Raw genomic sequence first — 21,409 nt, forward strand, 5'->3', positions numbered from 1 at the left:
TTAGATGGCTGATTTCACTGTACCAGGCACCTGAAACACCAGGGGGTCTCAATCTGACAGTCACATCCCCCATCCCTCCCGCACAGCAAGCACAGTTAACCAGAGCCTGAGGAAGTGCACTTGGTATCTTACTGATGACACAGATGTAACATTTTATTAAGGTTTGTATTAGCCTTTAAGCAGCAGTGTGACAGGAAAAAAAAAATCTACTCAGAAGAGACAACCACCTTTGTCTAGAAGAATCAATGGTCCTTATCCCCTCCAGCACTGCATCAGTATGGGATGGCCATAAACCTGTGGTAGATGCATATGGAGAAACTTCATTTCTACTACAAGCCAGGCCTCTCTCGTTTATACATTTTGGAGTACTATAACAGTGTTCATAATACAACTCCCACAGTCGTCTAGGTAGCCTGACAGGGATCAGCACTTTTATTAATAATGCTTTGTTTAAACTTACTGGAACTGCTATTTGATTTATGAAGTCCTTTGCAAGCTTCAGAGTGATTTGCACGAAATCACTATGATCTGCACACAGGAATTGCTTCACCCAGCCCTGAATGAGTTGGATGACACAGTACCTATTGTCTTAGCACCGCCAACTCTACCCAACAACATCCTTTGACATACGACCTGTCCAATTAAATAAACAGAGTAATTTAGATAGGCAGAAGGTTATTATTAGGGCTGGATGGTGGGCAGCTCACTGAAGCAGGAGTACCATTCTTTGAAAAAAACTTTATGCTGTTTAGCAAAGTTTAATGACTGGAAGCTTTCGAGAGCTTTGCACTGTACTGCATCCAGTGATGAAACATCCAAGCATATAGCGCTCCCTTCATACCAGAGCAGGCAACAGTTCTGAGGTCTTGGGCAAGACTGCTTCCTTCAAAAAGATGTTTGGAAATAAACAGCTTTCTAACCCGTACCTTTTTAGCCCTAATCGACTATATCTTAACTGGACCCTATTCACAGAATCACAGAATCATCTAGGTTGGAAAAGACCTTGAAGATCATCCAGTCCAACCATTAACCTAACATTGACAGTTCCCAACTACACCAGATCCCAGAGTCAACTCTACTCTTAAACACCTTCAGGGATGGGGACTCCACCACCTCCCTGGGCAGCATTCATTTGAACCAAGAAGAGGTAAATAAGAAATCAGGACTGTGCTGATACTTTCACATAATTTTTTTTTTTCCTTTCATCCTGGGGAACTGTCAAATCCCATGTCTTATCGAAGGATTTCAATTGTTTTTCACTATCCCTGACTTATTTGACAGGGGCTTTTTTTTTAAATGGAAGACAAGAGTAAGAAGAAAGAGGATGGTGAATAATAGCAAGAGATAAGTTAGAAATAAGTCTCTTCCTAATGGCTCCACGACAATTACTAGAAAAACTACATTCCTGCATGGTAAAGCCTTGATGTCAGAGCCCAGTGACAGCAGAAGGAAGAAAAAGATCTTACCTCTTCTCAGTGAAGCTTGATACTCAAAGGCATTTCCTTTTTGTGTATTTAGACTCAGCTTTTTTTCTGTATAAACATGAGATCTATCACATGGTCATTTCCCACTAAGACAGGTTCTCAAGCCTGTGCCAGCGCTCCCCCATCCAAAGGACTTCACTGCAAAAATTCTCTGACCTCTTCCGGAGGGAACTGGATGCAGCAAGAATGAATGAAATATTTGTAAGGGGCTCATCCTCTCTAAGTGTCCTTCCAAATCCCAGCCACCATGGTCCTACACTGAGCTTTTTGTTCCTGGCATGTCTGAAGGAGGTCTGAGTATTAGTTTAGCCTACTCTGGTAAACCATTCTTCAAAAGGCTTTTTTAGTCTGCCTAATTGCATTGAAACTTTTATATTCAACTTGCAGGAGTTAAAAATCTCTTCTAATTTTCTTTATTTGGACAGGACGCCAGCTTTATAGAATCATAGACTGGTTTGGGTTGGAAGGGATCTTCAAAGATCATCTAGTCCAGCCCCCTTGCCACAGGCAGGAACATCTTTCACTAGATTAGGTTGCTCAAAACCTCATTCAACCTGACCATGAACACTTCCAGGGATGGAGCATCTACAACTTGTCTGGGCAACCTGTTCCTGTGCTTCACCACTCTCACAGAAAAATAATTTCTTCATATGCCCAGTCTAAATCTACCCCTTTTCACTTTAAAACCATTTCCCCCTTGTCCTGTCACTACAGGCCTTTGTAAAAAATCTTTCTCTGTGTTTCTTATAACCCCCCTTTATATACTGACAGGTCACAATAAGGACTCTCCGGAGCTTTCTCCAGGATGAACCAGCCCAACTCTATCAGCCTCTCTCCACAGGAGAGGTGTTCCAGTCCTCTGACCATTTTTGTGGCCCTCCTCTGGACCCGCTCTAGCAGGTCCATGTCTTTCTGTACTGGAGGCCCCAGAGCTGGACACAGGAATCCAGGTGGGGTACATTTTGAATGATGTTTCCTTGTTTCCAATAGCCTCCCTGACCCACAGTGCAGATACTCCACTCATCTTTCCCACCCCTGAGTATTCAAAAAACCACTCACTGACCCCATGCTTCCAGTCTCCCAGTTGCCTCCAAGGGTTTAACTCTATCTGCCCCCTCTAACAACCTTCCACCTTGTACACTGAACACAAATATGTAAGATTTTTAATTTTTGTAGCTCATGCTGGAGGGGGAGAAGATGGAAGCTGCTGCAAGCACACCATGCCTGTCCTGCAGCCCTGGCTTCAGCCAGGTGCTGGTCTTTGCTCCAGCCCTGGGCTACACAGCTTCAGACAACCACTATTTTTATATTGCGGTAAGACCCAGGGACCCCAGTGAGATTCAGAACACAGAAAGACATGGCCTGATTCCGAGTTGTGCAGCCTAACCCAGCTTGTTCGTGACTGACAAGGAACTGCCACGTCCCTTGTCACTGCTGAAATGCCCCTCGGTGTGACCCCTCCACAAACACATGTTCAGTTTACATGTTATTTAGTAACAACCCAGTATAAATGAACAGCTGTCACAAGAAAGTATCCAGTTCTGACTCTTGAAATTATTTTGGCAAACTTCTTTTCCCCCCACTCAGGTATGGTTTGGACTAATTAGAGAGAAGCCTCCTGTTCAAACGAGCAGCCCTTCCCCATCCATTGTCACACCTTGATGAGAATGGTATTTAAGAGATGTAGGTACTGTTAAGATTTGAGATTCCATCCAATTAAACACTGTTACAAAAGGAAAATTATCCTTTTAACAGATTACTAACAGCACACTGGTTTCTGTTGTCCACATGGGATCCTGAAAATTGACCGGCTGTGTGGAGCTCAACATTTTATACTACTCCAGTGCAGAAATGGAGCAGAATTAGGAAACAATTATTAGATAAGTATGCAACTGTGGCACCATAAAAGCCCCATGGGTAAGACCAATCTAAGGAGAAAGAAATGAAAAAAACAGTTTTCACCTTTTTTTTTTTTTTTTTCCCCACAGTTGGAAATTCATTCCCTGCTGTTTCATATTTCCTATACTGATTGAAATTGTTACCTACTGCATTATTCTCTTCAAGGCCTGGATTTGTTAGGTGAAAGCATCATTAGAAACAACAGGGCTGAGGTAGGGAAACGGGGCTGAATTGAAGAATTCTTTCACTGTATGAGCAGCAAAATGTATTTTTCCCAATAACGTTTTACACATGGCAGAAATTGCTTTTCCACATCAAAGTCAAGACACATTTAAATAATGAATAAGTGCAAGAACCTCAAGGATAAGACATTTACATTTTTAGGAAAATACTGGGTATTAAGCCTGGTCAGCACCAAAACTTGGTTTGCTGGGAAAGCTTCTGAAGATCTTTTTGCCCTCCTTTCTCTGCAGAGCCCTCAGGAACTGGCAGAATCGAGTACTGCATACCTCAAGAGAGCTATACATCTCAGCACAGGAAAGGAATCGGAAGCCTCTTTGAACTTCTGAGCAGGTTGGATCTCTACTAGGTTTTTTCTGTCTAGTAGAGGTAATCAGTAAATAACTGTGCCATTAGCTTGCTCAAAAATGTAAACAATCTAATTTTAGTGAGAATGGCAAAGGAAGATAAATACACTGGATTCGATTAATGCTGATGCTAGAAATTGTAGTAGGAAGTCAGCACTTAAAACTTTGTTCATGCTGAGATTCCATGAGCACCCAGTTGCTTTATCCTGTTTATATTACGCATTCTGGCAGAGTGGTGACCCACATAACCTCCACATTTTTCAGTTAGAGTTACAGTTAAAAAATAGGGCTCAGGTACAACATTTTTTGACTTATGGCATCCCTGGCAACACCTCTGGAGTTCAGGGGTTGCCTACTGGTGGTGATGAGTAAGTACTTTTTTTAACATTAAGTTTTAAAGTCTTCTCTTGATGAAATCCTGGGAATGAGATTCTTCTGAAATGCACAAATATGCTTTTTCAGTCCTGTTTCTAAAATATGAACTTTAAATAGACAAACAGGAAACTAAAATAACCCATGAACTCTGTTTCTCTTCAATCAGCCTCTTAAAGAGTGCTGAGCTCTTTGGCCAGCATTTACAGGAATGTTTCAACACCTCTTGATCTGCTGAAGTTCTACTCTATAAATGGGTTAAAAATATGTGGCATCACTTATAATTTTACTGCTTCTTTCAAAGAGGCACGTGTGAGTTTATTTAATTCATCGGCCTTAGAAGGAAATTGGCCAATTTATTCCATGTTAATGGTTACATGTTAAAATAAACCATTCTTAGCCCTTAATGACAAAAAATGAAAGTAGCATTCGTAAGGTTTATTTGTCATACCAGAGTGCCGTTCTCATAACTTCTGACTATATATACCATTAGTTTTCTATTTTTCTCCCCATATTCCCCAAAATTCTGGATTCTACAGAAGTTGAACTACCTTCACCTTGTCAGCACTCAGCAGCTCTGCTCTTTTTCTCATGGTCAAGACTGTCTGGGAACCTCAGACTAAATATTATTATACTTACTTCCAGCAGAAGCTCGATCCAGACTTTGAGCACTTAAACACAACAGTGGGGATCTCTGTACTTAGATGCCAGAGCCACTTACATTCAAGAAAAAACGTATGCCCTTGGTTGGAGGGAGTGGAGGACGGGAGCATGTGGATAATGCTGTGGTGTTTGTACAGTAGCACTGTATCGAGAAAGATTCTTTTAGGAATTGGGAAATCTTGATTCAGGCTGTTGAGTGCATCTGCACCCATCTCTCTGACGCTTTGCTAAGAGATGCTTTTGCCCGAAGCAGGGCTCCTTGATCCAGTGCTATACAAAAACCACTTCTACGTGTACAGGAACAGATTGAGGAAAACCTGACTTCTAGGGCACTGAGTTGCATGGGTGATCTTGGCTCCTGGCACAGAATCAGCTTGTGTGTTTTACCCAGTGATGAACACAAAATATGTAACCCATTTTCAGAGTGTGAATTTGAGTTGCCCTCAGTTTAACATGGGTATTGACCTCTACACAACCACAAATAGGACTGGGAAAACCCCTAGAAAGGAAGGTTTCAAATACCTTTTTTCTCCTAAGCATTCCTTGCCAACTATTTTGGGCATTCTTGCTCTGCATCCTGGTTGTTCACAAATTTGTTCTCATGGGCTTAGTGCTCCCCACGCAATAACTGGAAGCAGAGGCACCTGATCTGCTGCTCACACTTGAGGCTGCTGATCACACTTGAATTAGTCACTGCTCTGAGCATTACAGGCCCACATCCTTCTGGTGGTCTAGCCTTACAGCTGGTGGCCTGAAACAGTACTTTAAAAAAAAAAAAAAAAAAAAAAAGGAAAAGAAGAAAGAAAACCTACCAAAAAACTCCTCCATGTATTGGGACATGCTGTACTTCTTTTTTCAGTAACATAAAACAAAACTCCAATGTCACACTTCCCCTGTCAGAACACAACCTAGGGCCCTTAATTCTTGTCTCAGAAGGCAATACACTTCTACCCAGTTTCCATTACTTCCTGCTGCTGGAGAGAACCCATTCTCACCTAGCCACTGCCGTGAAACACTCATCTATAATATAACTCTTCCTTGAATGTTTTCTTTTTCTCCTGAAAAAGGATTTGGAAACAGCAGGGATACGAGCACTCACCTCTTTTAAACTCTGCATCATAACCTTTATGATATGTTTTATCATCAACCATCTTTAAGATTTTACCAGGATAACAACTTTGCCTTTGCAATGGCTCCCACAGTAGTCTTCAGTGAAAATGGGGAGAGCTAAGATGTAAGAGACTAATATTAGAATTACGTGGAGTAAAAGAAGAGGGTTTACAGTCTGCTAAGGGAAATCTCAGCAGTAAGCCATGAAAATGCTGGCTGCTAGTGCTGTACATCAGCGAGCAATATCCAGAGTTCCTCAATTTACATAGGAAATATTTTTAATAGGCACGGTACCCCCACCTCTCAGCCACTGACTTGGTCCCTCTCGCAGCTCCCCAGTAAGTCTGCAAGTCCACAGATCATCAGAGCTCTCGCAGGGATAAGGGCGATGAAGCCTGGCGCCTGCAGTGAGCATTTTTCAGAGTGTTGCCATGGTGATCTCCAGCACGCTCATCCCCTGAGAGCTCAGCTCAAAATTCAGAGGGAACCAAAGCAGGACAAAGAAATGACACCCAAGCAAAAGCAACAGGGAAATTACTTGTAATAAGCATACATACACACTTTCATACAGAAGCTTTCAGAAAATAGTTATTTTTAGAACTGAGTGGTCTGTAGGAAAGAAGCACAATCTTCATAGACACAACTCTAAATCAGGATGGTCTGTGAAATAAAACCAAGAATTCCTAAGCCTGTTTCAGCTTGTGGATCAGTATTTGGCACAGGGCAAATCCTCAGCCTCCGTACTGCAAAAATCCTGATTTGTACAGTAAGGACAGAGGACAAGAGATAACTAAGCAGATAAAAAGATAAAGATGCCTTTAATAACGTAACACGGTAGAGCAGCAACAGATCACTAGATAATCAAAATCTGACATTTACTTTTTAGAACATTTCATTATTCCATGAAAACAGTTAATACAACAATTCTTAAGTATTTGAGCAATTTAAATTTTCGCCAAATACTTTACATCATCTGTTGGTCCTTATGGCAGTTATACTCTCTTACTGCATTCTCAACAAAAGGGAATTACATTTGTGTGAACATGAAAGCAACACTCTGTCAAGTGATGTACGATCTCGATATATAGTTGAGAAACCTGTTGTATGGTGCTTTCATTCCTACCCTACAAAAGCACTGTCTTATAGTGGCCATACACACAGAAATAAACCAGCAAGAAGAGACACCAAAATTCAAAATCTAGGCCATGTCAGATATGCCACAGTCCAGAAATAATACTAAATGAGAGTCAATCAATGTTTTGCCATTAGGCAGCATGTTTCAGACAGAGCTTATTATCAGACACTGCCAGGCCCTTTTATGTCTAAAAGGGCTCTGAGATCAGTTAATCTCACATAGCTTGATGCTCAGCCACTTGCATAGGCTAGTTTCTTCTCCAAAAATACATGATAATTCTTTTTGTTTCTACCTGGGCTTCTTATTACTGTTACAGACTTTGTTTGTCCTCTCCATGTCATCATCTACTAGATCTTCATGTAAATACTTAATCATGTTATGAAAAACTGCCTTCTTCCAAATAAGGATGGAGCTTTTCGGTCACATCTGCTTTAAATTGCATCAAACCTTTCTGGGTTGGTACAGCACTAACCACTTCAGAGCCTTGCTCTGTCCCCGCTCACGAAATATGGTGTGAAGTCTGTCGCTGACGATGGCAGGCAGCACTTTACCTGCCGCCTTTGGAGTACTGCCTGATGCTCATCACTGTGGAAGGTCACCTGCTGAGATGATGTTCACGAAGGTTTGGTTTCTTCAGTATATTCACATTCTCACAGTCCCGTTGACAATGGACATAGAAAGGGTCATGTGGAGTAAATTGCCCAAGCATCCATTTGTATGATGCAGAAGATTTTACTCAATACATGTGCCCCTCTTCACTCGGGTCCCTTGGTTAGTCTTTCTTTGCTATCCATTCATCAAGTGAATTCTCTGTGCTTCCCCAGGCTGCCACCTCCCTGGTTTTCAAACTAGCACAACTAGAACAACTGCTGGCTGGAGGAAGGGCTGAGAGAGAGACCCAACTACAATCTTTGGTATTTTTTATTTTATCTTTAGCTCCTTCAGTCCTAAAGGGTGATGACACCTGCCTTGAGCAGCCTCCTTCTATTTTAAGCTTTCTTGATCCCCTTTAACAGTGACTGATTTATTTCCAGCATATACTGGTATTTCTGCTCAATTGCAGGGAAAGAACTTGAACTTTAACAGGATCCCTACAAAATCACTGATTGCGGTAGGCATAATATTATGGTTCTTATGCACTCATACCTTGATCCCTTCAGGGGAGAGGTTTTATTTACCACGAATAAAGATGAAGGCTGACAGACAGCCTTCAAATCAAAGCACGAGCCAGAAAATGTCTGATTACTCCCGGAAGCAGCATTTAACAGCTTAACTTAGTCTTTATTTAGATATTGTTTTGCATATTTCACCCATAACATAAGCAAACTTGTTGTGAACAAAATAATTTGGTAATCTAATTTATCAAAATCACTCACACACTGACAGACAGGAATTTTAGTAAAATTTGCACTTATGAGATCAATTTGTACTAATTTCCATCTCTTAGATGCTTATGCCTTTTCCAGGGCCAGTGAATGGAAAATTGAGACCCTAGTGCAATTCCAACCACTTCCAGAAAACACAGTTGTACACTGTAATGGGAATTTACCTGAAAGGCTCTACTTTCCTTACTTAACAGCATGCCTTCTACCACCCACTACTTGTATGACAATATTTTACGCGGATACTGCAAATCTTTAAAGCATGGGGACAAATTAACTACAAAGCGGCTGTCAGATATTTACCTTGCCCAAGAACGTTAGACGTATTAGATTAATGCCAAAGACAATAAATGTAGTTCAGTAAAGGAGTTGGCAGAACAAGACAGGAAGCATCACTGCAGAGATGCTTGCCTCAAAATCACATGTCTCAAAACATCAAATGTGGCCCCTCCTTCTCTTCCCTTTCCTCTCCCCAGTTATTCAGCAATTGAAGTTACAGGCAAGGGTCCTGTCAGCTGCTTAACAGACACATGAGGAAGATCACAGCATGCCTTACACCTCACTTGGGACACTTTCTTTTTCCTCTACTGTCCTTCAAGGTCAGAATTTCAGCTTAATCTGGTGAATCTGACAGCAAGCAGCTTATCCTTCTCTCCATCCGATGTCCTGCCATTCATTTCAAAGAAAGATCTTGGGTAAATGTTATACTTCGCCTAACATTTGGGCAGAACAGTTGATACCTAGTTCATCACTAGTATGCACCCATACTTATTCCACCCATGGAAGTGGAAGAAACAAGCAGCTAGGGGAGATGGGAGAACCAACCTACCTTGTTCAGCAACAGCGTGGACTGGTACCCAATAAAGTGACTGTATAAACATGTCCTGACACAGTTTAAGTAAAACACCTTCAGTAGGTGTCCTACAACTGGAGAAAGAAACGCTGCCTCTCACCTTGTCAAAGACAACAAACAGACAGGCTTGTTGGGAGGGGATGTTATCTTCACTTGTTCTTCTTTCGTGAGAATAAATGCCAGCTTTTCTATAAGACGACTATTTTCAGGGTACCACATTTACTTACAATAATGTTAGCATATGCAATTTTGCTCAAGTCATGCAAAATAGATGTATTTGGAACATTTTCCTTTCTTTAGTTTTTGTTTCCATTCCCCATCTACGTCATTTACTTGTTCTTTTCCTCCTGGTCCTATATACTTCAAAGACATATTTTCAAAGAACAATTTCTCTCAGCATAGCTTGTAGCTTGCCCCCCAGCTGTAAAAGCTTTGCTCACATATACCTCCCTTAGGAGAGATAATTTCTTTGCATAGAGCTCCTTTAGGCAACATCTGTAATCATGCGAACAGGTAGAATGTTCCCATGTGGTGCAGCTCAAGAAGGAAGCATACACATCCTGCAAAGCAAACCCAGGGTAGCACCACAAATATTTATATGCCAGATAAAATCCATATTCTGTAGCTTGGACCACTATAAACAAACGCTATCCAATATATCTTTCAAGTCAATCAACTGAAGAATTCACATATGGATGGACAGCCTGATTTGAGTTCACCCAAGGGTATGAAAAACCTGGGAATGCAACAAATCAGCTCATCCCTGGGCCATACACACCTTCCCTTCCTAGCACCATCCTGGCCTTTGAACAGGATCTCCCTGGCTTTGTGACCAAGCAGACCTCTCTACTGTCATTCCATTACTGGATACTTCTAATGAAGCACTGGCAGTCAATGCCACTGCAGACCAGAGACCAAACTAGTCTGGTTTATCCTGTACAGAATGATATAGCTCAGGCTTTCTAAAGATGATGGCTGTAAGAAGTGCTAAAGGACTTCAGGAATCTGCTCCACCACCCTCGACATGAGCTGTACTGTATGTTTCTTCTCGTTACAATGGAAACAGTACTGTGACCCTTTCTTCCCCTCTATGAGTGCCCTGAAGAGCCAAATGGCCAGTAGCCTATGGTGGAGACTTTCAGATGTGGAACTGATGCAGAGGATGCCAAAGTCAAAACTGTGACCAAGCTTGCTGTTCTTAGGGAGGGTCCCCTGGCATCCCCATCCTCAGGACTTCTCTGACATGCAGTAAGAGGATCTCAGCAGAAAACACAACAGGAAAGGAAGGTAAGAAGAGGGTGTCAGAGTATAAATCATCATAACACTGCCCGTAACAGGTACCATAATTTGCAAAGTCATCATTTCCACAGAAGGGGCAAAAATTTTTTTTTAAGAAATAAAGTTAGATGCAGCTCTATGTTTATGTATGAAAAATAACCAGCCAGAGCTCTCAAAGCAATGCACACCTTCTGCCTCCTCAGTGCAACCAGCACCACTGTTCTTCCTGCAGGTTCAAAAAAACCCCAAACCAGAACAAGCTCTAAAAAACATGCTTTTTGTAAACATAGGTCTAGCTTTGAAGAAAACCGTGGCACGTCCCTTCACTTGTCTGGAAATTTCCAGACACATTTTAAAGAAAATACTAGCTGTATAAACATAGAGATGTAATGTTTCGCAAACTCAGAAATTCCCAGGAACTGTAATTTAATAAGATTCATTTAACTAGTCACAAATTAAACTGATGCAAATCTAAGGAAAACCAGCAAGGACAAACAAGACTGTATTTTGTGTATCCCTGGAAGAATTTTGTTTACTCAACCACTGGCTTACTGACTGACACTGAGAAATCTCCTACTTAAACTAGGTATTTTTATGTCTTGATATTACTTTATGACATTGTGCCTGATCAAATTGAGTGCTGCAGTAACAGGACACTAGAATATTGTCTAGCTGTCCAAAGGAACAGCTATTTTTAAATATACTGTCTTTTGCACATACTGTATTAACTGAATCAAATAAGGTTGAGGCTTGCCTTGAATTTAGCCCTGAAAAAATATTAAGCAGACAAGTATTTAATTCTTACTTTTATGCTTGTTAAATCATTTAATTAAATATAACATTAATTGAACTAAAGATTATTATACAGAATTTTCTCAACTCATACATTTAAATGCATTAAAGCAGGGAGAAAAACAAAACAAGAACACAGGCTGGGCTTATAAACAGATTCATAAAAACAGCATTAAAAAAGTAACACCCTGAGAGCACAGAGCATTTTTTTTTCATGTTTGCTAGCACAAAAGTAACAGCAAAGGTTAAGAGCAGTGGAGGTTGCATATTCCATACAAATCAACGCATTAAAGTAAACAATTTCCATTTAGCAAAGCGACATACCAGTTCACCTAAGACAATTTGCTTAAACAACATCACTGCTATCATAAGGCAAGAGGATGCAGAGCAGGAACAGAGCAGAAGTGCTCAAACTGCTAGCTATGAAGAAACGCACAATGGCCCTGCAGCCAGGCTGTTCCAGCATCAAACCCAGGAGGATCAGCAGCATGAAGGCTTCAAACGGGCTTTTGCAGAAGCCCTGGAGTGAAAGCCCTGTGCAGGAGACCAGGAGCAGCAGGGACCACCACTCCAGCCTTCAGGGCTGAAGGGAGCTGCGGGGCAGCTGAGGTGAGGGGGTAGCACTGCCCTGCCACACCCAAGGAGATCCCCCCAAAGCCCTGCTCCCTGGGTCTGTAGGCTCAGAGTGTGTGTCAAAAATTAATTAGATCTGAAATGAATGGGGCCTCCTAAAATTGTTTTGTTTATTAGCAATTCCACAGTTCCTACAGGCATAGCATTCAGAGGCTTCCCCTGTACCCACAAGCAGACAGCAGCAATATGAGCAAGAAAAGCAGAACAGTGCCCTTATCTGTGCCTGTTCATACTGGTATTGCTCACACTGGTATCATTCACTCGCCTAAAATTAAAAAGAAGGGGGGTGAGGAGGCAGATTTCACCGACTCCAATGTTGGCAGTCCTGTGAAAGGGCTCCCTTTGACCAGGAATCAAAGGTTTATGGAGACAAAGCTAATGTAGCATCTGAGAATGACACTAAAAATGATATTCAAACTCCAGAATCAATGCTAGAGTCAATGCTGACAGCTGATTTGCAACAGTTCCCTCTAATTCTGTAATGCATTCCTTTTTCTAAGCAGGGACAATTCCCAATTTTCATTGCCAGACACAACAAGAAACTTGGTGCCAATATTCTCACTTCTGTGAGAATACAGAATAATACCCCAAATGGGCATCACAACCTGCTTATTCTGTAAAATCCTGTAGGCTGACACACTGACTTGAGAGTGTTACCAGGCGTTCATCCACATCTCAGTCCCACTGTCGATTAGGAGAAGGAAGAAACCTGTTACAATGTGGGTGATAACCAGGCACTTGTATTCACCAGCCTATAAACCAGGACAGTTTAGGTTGGTAACTTTGACAGAAATTTCTCAGTGAATTTCCTGCCTGCATTCTCCCAAAATTGAGATAACCCCAAGACTTCAAATTCGGCTTTAGTAGGACAAAGAACTGATGTGAAACCCTATTTTATTGCACCCAGCTTTCCTACTAGGTTTCACTAGGCTTGAATAAGCTGCTTTTTGCTTTCTCTTGATCTCCCCAGGATGCAGCAGCACTTGCCAAAAATAACTATGTTTTAATTTTCCTTCATAATTCCCTTGCAGAGGTCTGCACTGTTTTAATGCTGTAGCATCACATATCCTTTTAATCCCTGCCTACACATTTTAACATTTCAAACACATGATTATTTATAAATGAAAAGCCACCAGAGCTTTGGTGAGGTAAAGTGGTTTTAGTGGGGACTGAAACTGGGGAGGGGGGAGAGGGGAGGGTGAGTCATCATTTTCTGGTTTTAATCCTTCACTCCTCTGTTTTGGGCTTTCTTATTAGCAGTAGTGCTTATTCACTTTGAGCAGAGCCAAGACAGCAAACAAGTCCTCTGAATTTGAAAGCCAAACAATTCCAACTCCTAATTCAGCTGTGCACGCCTGCTCCAGGCTGTTCAATCCCTTGAGACCCCTTTTTGTAGCATAGGCTTTTCCCTCCTTTAAGTGCCAACCCATCGATGGCCTTTGGCTGGGGTTTTGTCCATTCCCACCTGCTCCTGCAAGAGGGAGAACAGACTGGGATGGAGTGACGCCATCCTTAAGTTTTGTGCTCTATTCAGGGCTGGGCATTGCCACACCAAATGGAGCAAACAGGTTACAAAAACTGTTTGCACGGACAAAGCAAGGCACTTGAACACCACCACCACTTCAACTAACACACCACTTGGAAACAAGTTGCACTGCATACTGAAGGGGAGACAGCACTTGTTCAGAATCTCCTCTCCTTTTCGGTCGTTGCTCAACAGGGCAGCAAAAAATTTGTCCTTCAGCCCAATTATACCACTCTGCTGATGCTGTAACAAAAGGAGAAAGAGCCATGACAGAAATAACAAGGTAACCTGCATCTCTAATGGAAGCAACAGCAGGAGGTAGAAAAATTAACTGCCATCACACACCATTTTTCTTCCCACTTCAAGCATCCTCTCCCTCTCTAAACACTCCTTCTATACCCATCTTCCTGAAAAAAAAAAAATCTTCTAAAGACTGACCCTCCCAAGCCCATCTATAACTCATACTGTTTGCACCTCCACTGAGAAACAATCCAATTGGCAGCATGCAGGTTCCAGCTCTAGACTTTTTAGGGACGCTTAAGATTTGAAAAAGCCTTAGCATGGATGCCTCAAGGTTCAGCTGCCACATCCACGTTTCTGTACCAAAATACTTGCCCTCAGTTTCAAAAGTGTGAATACTCTTGCGCTCCAAGTATAATTTAGGACAAGCAAGAATATGCAGAACCTCTGAGAATTAAACTAGCTATTTCAGTAAATTAACTAGGTAGCAACTGTGAAAATGCTGATGCTAGACAGTATTTCAGCTTCCTGGGCTATAAATGGATATAATTTTTACTTACCTGACAGGTGTGCCATGAGAATTAGCTAATATTGACACTTTGATCTTTAAAATGCTTTGCCAAGTATTAATTAAGGAAGGATCATTTTGCATTTAAAATAGCTAGGATTTTGAAGTTGAATTTGTCTCCATCCCTCTCCTAAAATGGTAAAGAATCTACTGTTTATTTTTCTATGTATTCCCCAGGAGACTATTTTGGAGAAATATGAGGAAGAAAGACTGACATGAAGATCTGTTTCAAGGAAGATGAATGGATACCTCTAAATAAAAAGCTGTGTTTTGTTGCAAGAACCTTCTCTCTTGTGGGTCTTGTAGCCACACCTGTAGACTTAGGTTAAATGTTACTCAATGCAGGGGTAAAGGACCCCCCACCCTGCAGTAAACCACGTTTTTATAACTAACCTAGTATTTTTCACAAGGCAGGTCTCAAAGTGAAGTATGAGAAGTTCATAACACGTTGCAGATACTCAAATACTGCATCTAGTGGTAAAATGTGTCCTCATTTCTCCATAGAGGGAAACGTGCCAACATATGGGCAAAACTCTATTACGGTTTCATCTGTAGCCAGTGATATAAAGCACATCCAAAGCTGCACGATGCTTTTGTTAGATGGGTCACCCATGTAAGCTGCTGACAGGGAAAGATGGGAGAGCCAAGGCTTGCCCGCAGAGCCAGCTCTCTCCCAGCCACTCTGCGCTCAATAATAACCACAGGACTTTCACCATGGGCTCTGTTGTTGCAAAGATCTAGCAGCGAAGGGATGACATTTGGCCCTTCCATGTCCCAATGAATATAAACCTAGATTAGAGTGAAATAAAAGATTGTACTTGATAGCATATGGGCAAACAGCAGCATAAGTCTGCAAATAAGCTGCTCTGCACACCCCAGAGAGACCATTATGCAGGGCTTTCCTGTGGTTGCTACTGCTGGTGGTTACAGCCTGACCTGGTGTCACAGGCTACTCGTGCTGGTAGTGCAGAGACGTCATCTCTCCTGGAGCAGCAGTATTTTCCTTACTATCAGCCAGGCAACACCGGGAAGACAGAGTCAAAGGGAAAGAAAAAAAGACAGGACACAGGTACTGGGAGGAATACCAGAAAGCACATGCATGAAGATAGGTGCAAACCCTGTGTAGTCTCCCTGAATGTCCTCTAGCGTCTCAGGGTGACAATAGCAGAAATTCTGTGAGAACATTTTGCAAAGCCCATGTCTTGTTCTCGCCTGCTGTCCAAGACACACAGAAGACACTAAACAAACATTAGCTGGTGTTTTGGTGACTTAAGTCCTATGGATCTAAAGATGAGTCTTAGAGGTGATTCTGGGGACTCAAGTCTGTTTGATTGTCATATCTAGAAAATACTAGAATTAAAGTTCCTTATGGGAATCCTTCACGATAGTCTCTTTGACGGGAGACTTTTTCCCCCATTCCCATGCATCATTTCATGCACAGCATAGACATTACTTAATGAACTAGTGACTCTCCAATATTTATTTTTGTCCTCATTATCCAGTGTGGCTCTATGCTTTATTTACCATGCTATCCAAATGCTGCTGAGAATTACTTATAGCATTCACAATATAGGAGCCAAGTTCTTATAAACAACAATTAATTTTACAATACCCAGCTGGATCCTGAAACTAAGGTGGACATTTTTGGGATGGGCACTCTTTTTGAGCAACTACTTTATAATCCTAGAAGTCTAAAAAGCATCTCCATAGACTTTCCAGAAAGAACCTACCTACCAGCAAGCAAAGTTTAGCGACAGCACATGACATGAGGTTGTCCTCACCCTTCACAAGGGTGTTTGAACCAGGCTATTTACAGTGCCAGCACGCATGTTTTACATAAGAAATACCATTGAGACCAGTGAACAAAACACCCAATGCTACATTAAGAACATGTTCCAGGGATCTCAGATTACAAGATGTGCAGTGAGAACCTAATTTTGGTATCTAAATAGGGCTGGGTGTTCTTCCCCCCCACCCTGTGCACTTTCCTGCCTGTGTTCTACTTGACGGTGCCTCTTCCTGATTCCCTGAGGTACACGCTCCCCCCCTTCTCCTTGCAGTCACTGCCTCAAGATTATTTTGATGTATCATCAGTATAATGCAATACAATTAGCAGCTTATCATCCCCTCCACTCTATTTTACATTTTTCCTAGCCTTTCCCTATTTTTTTAAGGGGAAAAAACCCCTTTCCATCCCCATTCCCTCTCTCCTCTTCACCAAGTGAAGAAACACAGCAACCCAACATTTCACTGGATTCCTCCAGCATCCCAACTTTGACTTTCAGCTCCATGAAAGATCAGTCCAGAATTCTGTTGGAAGAGAATGAGGAAGAGGAAGTTTCTGCAAGTTTATTCCACTTTCTGGCTTTATGGGTATCCAAAGACAAAATCCTACCAGCTTTCCTACCAAACCATTATAATGTATTCAAACCCTAGTTTAAGATTTAATTTTAAATTTTGACTGAAACAAAAAATTTTATTAAATATCTCAGGATGCAATACAAATCAAAATTGCAGGAGGAGGTGCTGGATTTCATAGCTTCAGAGCTCTACCTCCAGGTTGTGAGTAACTGCAGGCAAAGCCACTGCTCCTCTTGCTTCCTGTTAAGTGCTTTGTTCCCTCTCTTGGGCTCTACTGACTTTTTATATGAGAATGTCTTCATAGCCACTTCTGTGATACAAAACCAAAAGTAGATATGAAAAGGTATTTTCTCCTCTCCACATAAACTTGTTAATTTGGCGTTACTACAAAAATACCAGTCAATGTAAGCCAATTAATTTTTAAAAAATTATTCAAGTTTAGAAGGATAAATCTACAATTTTAATGTCAGATATCCGCAAGAGACAGATCAAGAAGAAGGTTTCCATTTAGGAGCTCAGTCTACACATGCACAAAATTAAAATATCAGAAAAATAACATCTATTGGAGACCAAATTTATTTTTACATCAAGGACAAAGTGCTAGTATCCATCTCCACAAGGATGTGTTTACTCCTCTGCCAGTTTCATGACCAGCTAATAATCATGTTGTCAATAGTTTATTACTCAACTTCCTGAAATACAGCTGTACTTCATGTCTTTTATTTGTTTTCACATGTATACGTATATGAAGTGACATTTTAACTGGGCAGATATCTTTTACCCATACTCAACCCATACTCACAGGGCACTCTCCTGCTAAATAGGCACTTAAAAAACTACAAACAAACAAACCCCAAATATTCTGCTTATTTCACAAAAAATGGGAACTGAAGATAACAGTACCTCTTCCCAAGTTTCCCAGGAGAAACAGTTGAAGATCAAGTTGGTGAGAATAATGCGAAAGTAACTCAAGAAAAACTTTTACATGTACAAACTTGTCACAAACATGGAATTGTTCAAGAAGTGCCACTGGCCTGAACAAGGTCACTCAAGATGTACTTTTAGGACCCTGGAGTAACTAAAGTGACTGGTCCCAGTAAATGCCTTCAAACTTTGTTTTGTTTTGTTCAATACAAACTGGAAGGTTTTAAGGATTTGATTTTGTATCTTATAAGCCTATATAGGTTTCAAACTGGGCCAGATACCAGTAATGTAGATACCAGTCAATGCACAGCCTAGTCTGTAAATCTTTAGCTCAGGTACAATGTTGTAAAATCTGAGGATCTTCATTTCAAGCAATTCCGTATCAGTAGATAACTCTATATAAATGTGCTGGGTTTGTGTGTGTGTCAGAGGTTTTTGGTAGTGAAGGAGGGGGCTACAGAGGTGGCCCCCGTCAGAAGCTTCTTGAGGCTCCCCTGGCTCCAAGACAGACCTGCCTCTGGCCAAAGCTGAGCCAATTATCGATGGTGGCTGCATCTGTGTGATATCGTATTTAAGAAGGGGAACCTGGGAGGAGGAGTTGGAGGTGTGAGGGAGACATTTATGCAAACACCAAGATCAGTGGAAGAAAGGAGGAGGCAGGGGGGGCGGTGTGGTGTTTGTCAGAGCAGAGACTCCCCTGCAGCCTCTGGAGGTCCACAGTGGAGCAGATGCCCACCTGCAGCCCGTGGAGGACCCCACACTGGAGCAGGTGACTGCATCCAAAGAAGGCTGGGACTCTGTGTAAGTCCCCACTGTTGTAGTAAGGCACCTGGAGAACTGCAACATGCATCAGGGACCCTGGAGCAGCTCGGGAAGAGGTGCAGCCCGTGAGAAGGACTCATGTCGGACAAAGTTGATGGAGGACTGCCTCCTGTGAGAGCAATCCCATGCTGGAGTAGGGGAAAAATGTGAGGAGTCCTCTCCCTGAGGAGGTAGGAGTGATGGGACTGACTGTACCCCCCATTCCCCATCCCTCCATCCACTGATGGGGGAGAAGGTAGAAAAACCAAGAGCAAAGCTGAGCCTGGAAAGAAGGAAGGTGTGGGGGGAGGTTTTTCTAAGATGTGGTTATACTTCTCACTGTTAAGTGTTGGTGGTGGTGGTGTTTGAATTAAACTGATGTTCTTTTTCTTCCCCTAAGGAGTCTGCCTTTTGCCCATGACCATAATGGGTGAATCATCCCTCCCTGTCCTGATCTCGATTCCAGAGCCTTTTCCTTTATTTTCTCCTTCCCATTCCTGAGGGGGAAGGAGCGAGTAAGTGGCTGCGTGGTGCTCAGTTGCCCACTGTGCTCAAACCATGAAAATAAACCAGACAGCATTTTGCAATGTTCCTGTAGTATCTCACTGTTTCAGTACTATTGGTCAGTTAGCAATTTTAGAAGACAAGTTTATAAAAGCCCAAATGCTAAAATTAAAACCGTCCCAGCTTGTTAGACATTTAAACAGGATCACCATCCTATTTGACATCTAAGTCATGAATTCTGTACTTTATCCAGCATTTGGAAAGGCTTAGTTGACCGCTTCCAAACTCATCAGGCAGGCTCTGGGAAATGGAAGGTGAGATCGTGGGAAAAATGTAAAATGAAAAAATACTGGAATGAATCCATGGCAGCTAGAAGTTCATGACGATCACTACCCTGCACACCAGAGCCACTCAAAGCCTCCTGGGGTATGATTTGTAGAGATATGGCTGTGCTTCACACACAAATATGTACGTACATATACACATGTGCATGCACACAGTTAGGAAGTTCACATTATTATGAAATACAGCTAGGGAAAGCAATTACTTTAAGAAAAATAATGGAGTATTCACCAGCAAAGTAAGTTTCAAAAGGGTCTAGAAAATGAACCAAAGCTCTTATTGTTAGATAACTATTGACTCCAGGTTTGAAAAAGTGACCTCAAGTGAGCAATGATGCACTTAGCTCGGAACTTGCAGCTGCTGTATTTCACTCTAAATTGAATTGCCAATCCACAGTGCAATCTTCTTCTACTATAAACTCACATCTTTGAGGCAGGTATACAGAAAAATTCTATATACTGGCTGCATTATTCCAAGTTAGACTAAATTCCTCTGGAAATGGAAAACATGTCCACATTACAGAATTTAAGGATCCCCATGGGTATTTATAGAGGGGTAGTGTTGTGGGTTTTTTTTCTTTTAAGGGCACTTAGTGACAACTTCATGTTGACATTTTTCCTGTGAACAGTTCATAAGCATGCAAATAACTAACAGCACGTGGCCCCATTAAAAGCATTTAGGTACATAGAGCCCACAGACTCATACTGAAAACCACGTAATAGACATTTTATACCTCACACGCATACGCACAATTATCAGATCCAGCATTCTTGCCATACTAAAAGTTGTCTTTTTGGCAAATTAGGCTGTCAATTTAGCATGATTTATAATATCACCAGTGTCAATAGTCTGCAAACATAAATAACTGACATGTGCTGTGAAATACTTACATTCACTTTTCCACTAAGTCTTCTTCACTACAATCAAGTTATTTTCCAGGACAGTGTTTAATCTTCTTACTAAATAAAAGAAAGCAGCAATTAAAAATATATTCATATGCATTAAGCTATGCTCAATCACCTTAAATTTATGAACTTTGAAATATTGATTTAAGATCATCTACAGTGTTCCATAAACTTTTAATTTGTTTATATATAGTCAATTTTGTCACATTTTAAACACAACTTTAGCACACCATAACTTTCAATCCTGAGGCTAAATGGGGCAATGTTCTCTATTTCAATAGCTGCTCAGATAATAAATCAGATGGACAGCTGCTCACAGATGTACAACTAACTACTGAAGAACTGAGAGCTCAACTGATATATCACCAGAAAGAATGCCTAGCATTACAGATGGGGTATTGTATGATTTGGCACTCCTCTAGCTAGAGCTTGAACACACTCTTATCAATGGCAGCACTCAGCACCTCCCACAATCAAACATTTAAGAATGGAAGAGAAACAGTGTCTGTCTCTCTAGGGAAGGATAAAATACCATCTGATATTCTTTAACATCACTGTATATGCCAAAAAGTGATAAAAAAGGGTTCATGTAGATTGTTCAACACGAAGGTAAAGATGACAATTGTCTTTGAAAAACTATCCCAGTCAATAGATGTAGTAAGTGCTGAATGCCCCAACCTGTTTCTTACACACAGTTATTTCTGTTACTTTTTAGCAAGGCATGCAATGCCCAATCAAACAGTTTGCAGTAAATGCCAACGCACACACTAAAAGATCACTGCACGGCAGTTCCAGGGGAGAGAGACTTGAACACCTGGCAAAATCCACCACCTTTTCTCCAAAGACATCTCATCTCTGCTGAACCTGACTTTGAAACTTGTGCAACACTGGCTCCCCAGGGAGGGAAGACAAACCTCAACAGGGCTTTTATTTTCCTTTCGTTTTCCTTGAGGCTGCCCAGTACTAAACCAAGCTTATTTTGTTAATGTTTGATGGGATTTAATTTCTTGTTTGCATTCCCCATATCTAGTTGCTGTGGTAACACATTCTT

General features: G+C 41.4%; 1 protein-coding gene across 2 annotated transcripts in view; it reads right to left on the minus strand.

Moving 5' to 3' along the window:
- The window catches only part of PLXNB2 (plexin B2), a 262,562-nt gene that overhangs the window by 98,524 nt on the left and 142,629 nt on the right, over positions 1 to 21,409 (minus strand). For both annotated transcript variants that reach the window (XM_074870093.1, XM_074870095.1), the window contains exon 4: positions 20,344 to 20,412. In XM_074870093.1, coding sequence (XP_074726194.1) covers positions 20,344 to 20,345 — 2 coding nt within the window. In that variant the 5' untranslated portion in view covers positions 20,346 to 20,412. The remainder of the gene's footprint in view (positions 1 to 20,343; positions 20,413 to 21,409) is intronic.

The sequence above is a fragment of the Strix uralensis genome, chromosome 5 (genome assembly GCF_047716275.1).
Source record: "Strix uralensis isolate ZFMK-TIS-50842 chromosome 5, bStrUra1, whole genome shotgun sequence".
Lineage (NCBI taxonomy): Eukaryota > Metazoa > Chordata > Aves > Strigiformes > Strigidae > Strix > Strix uralensis.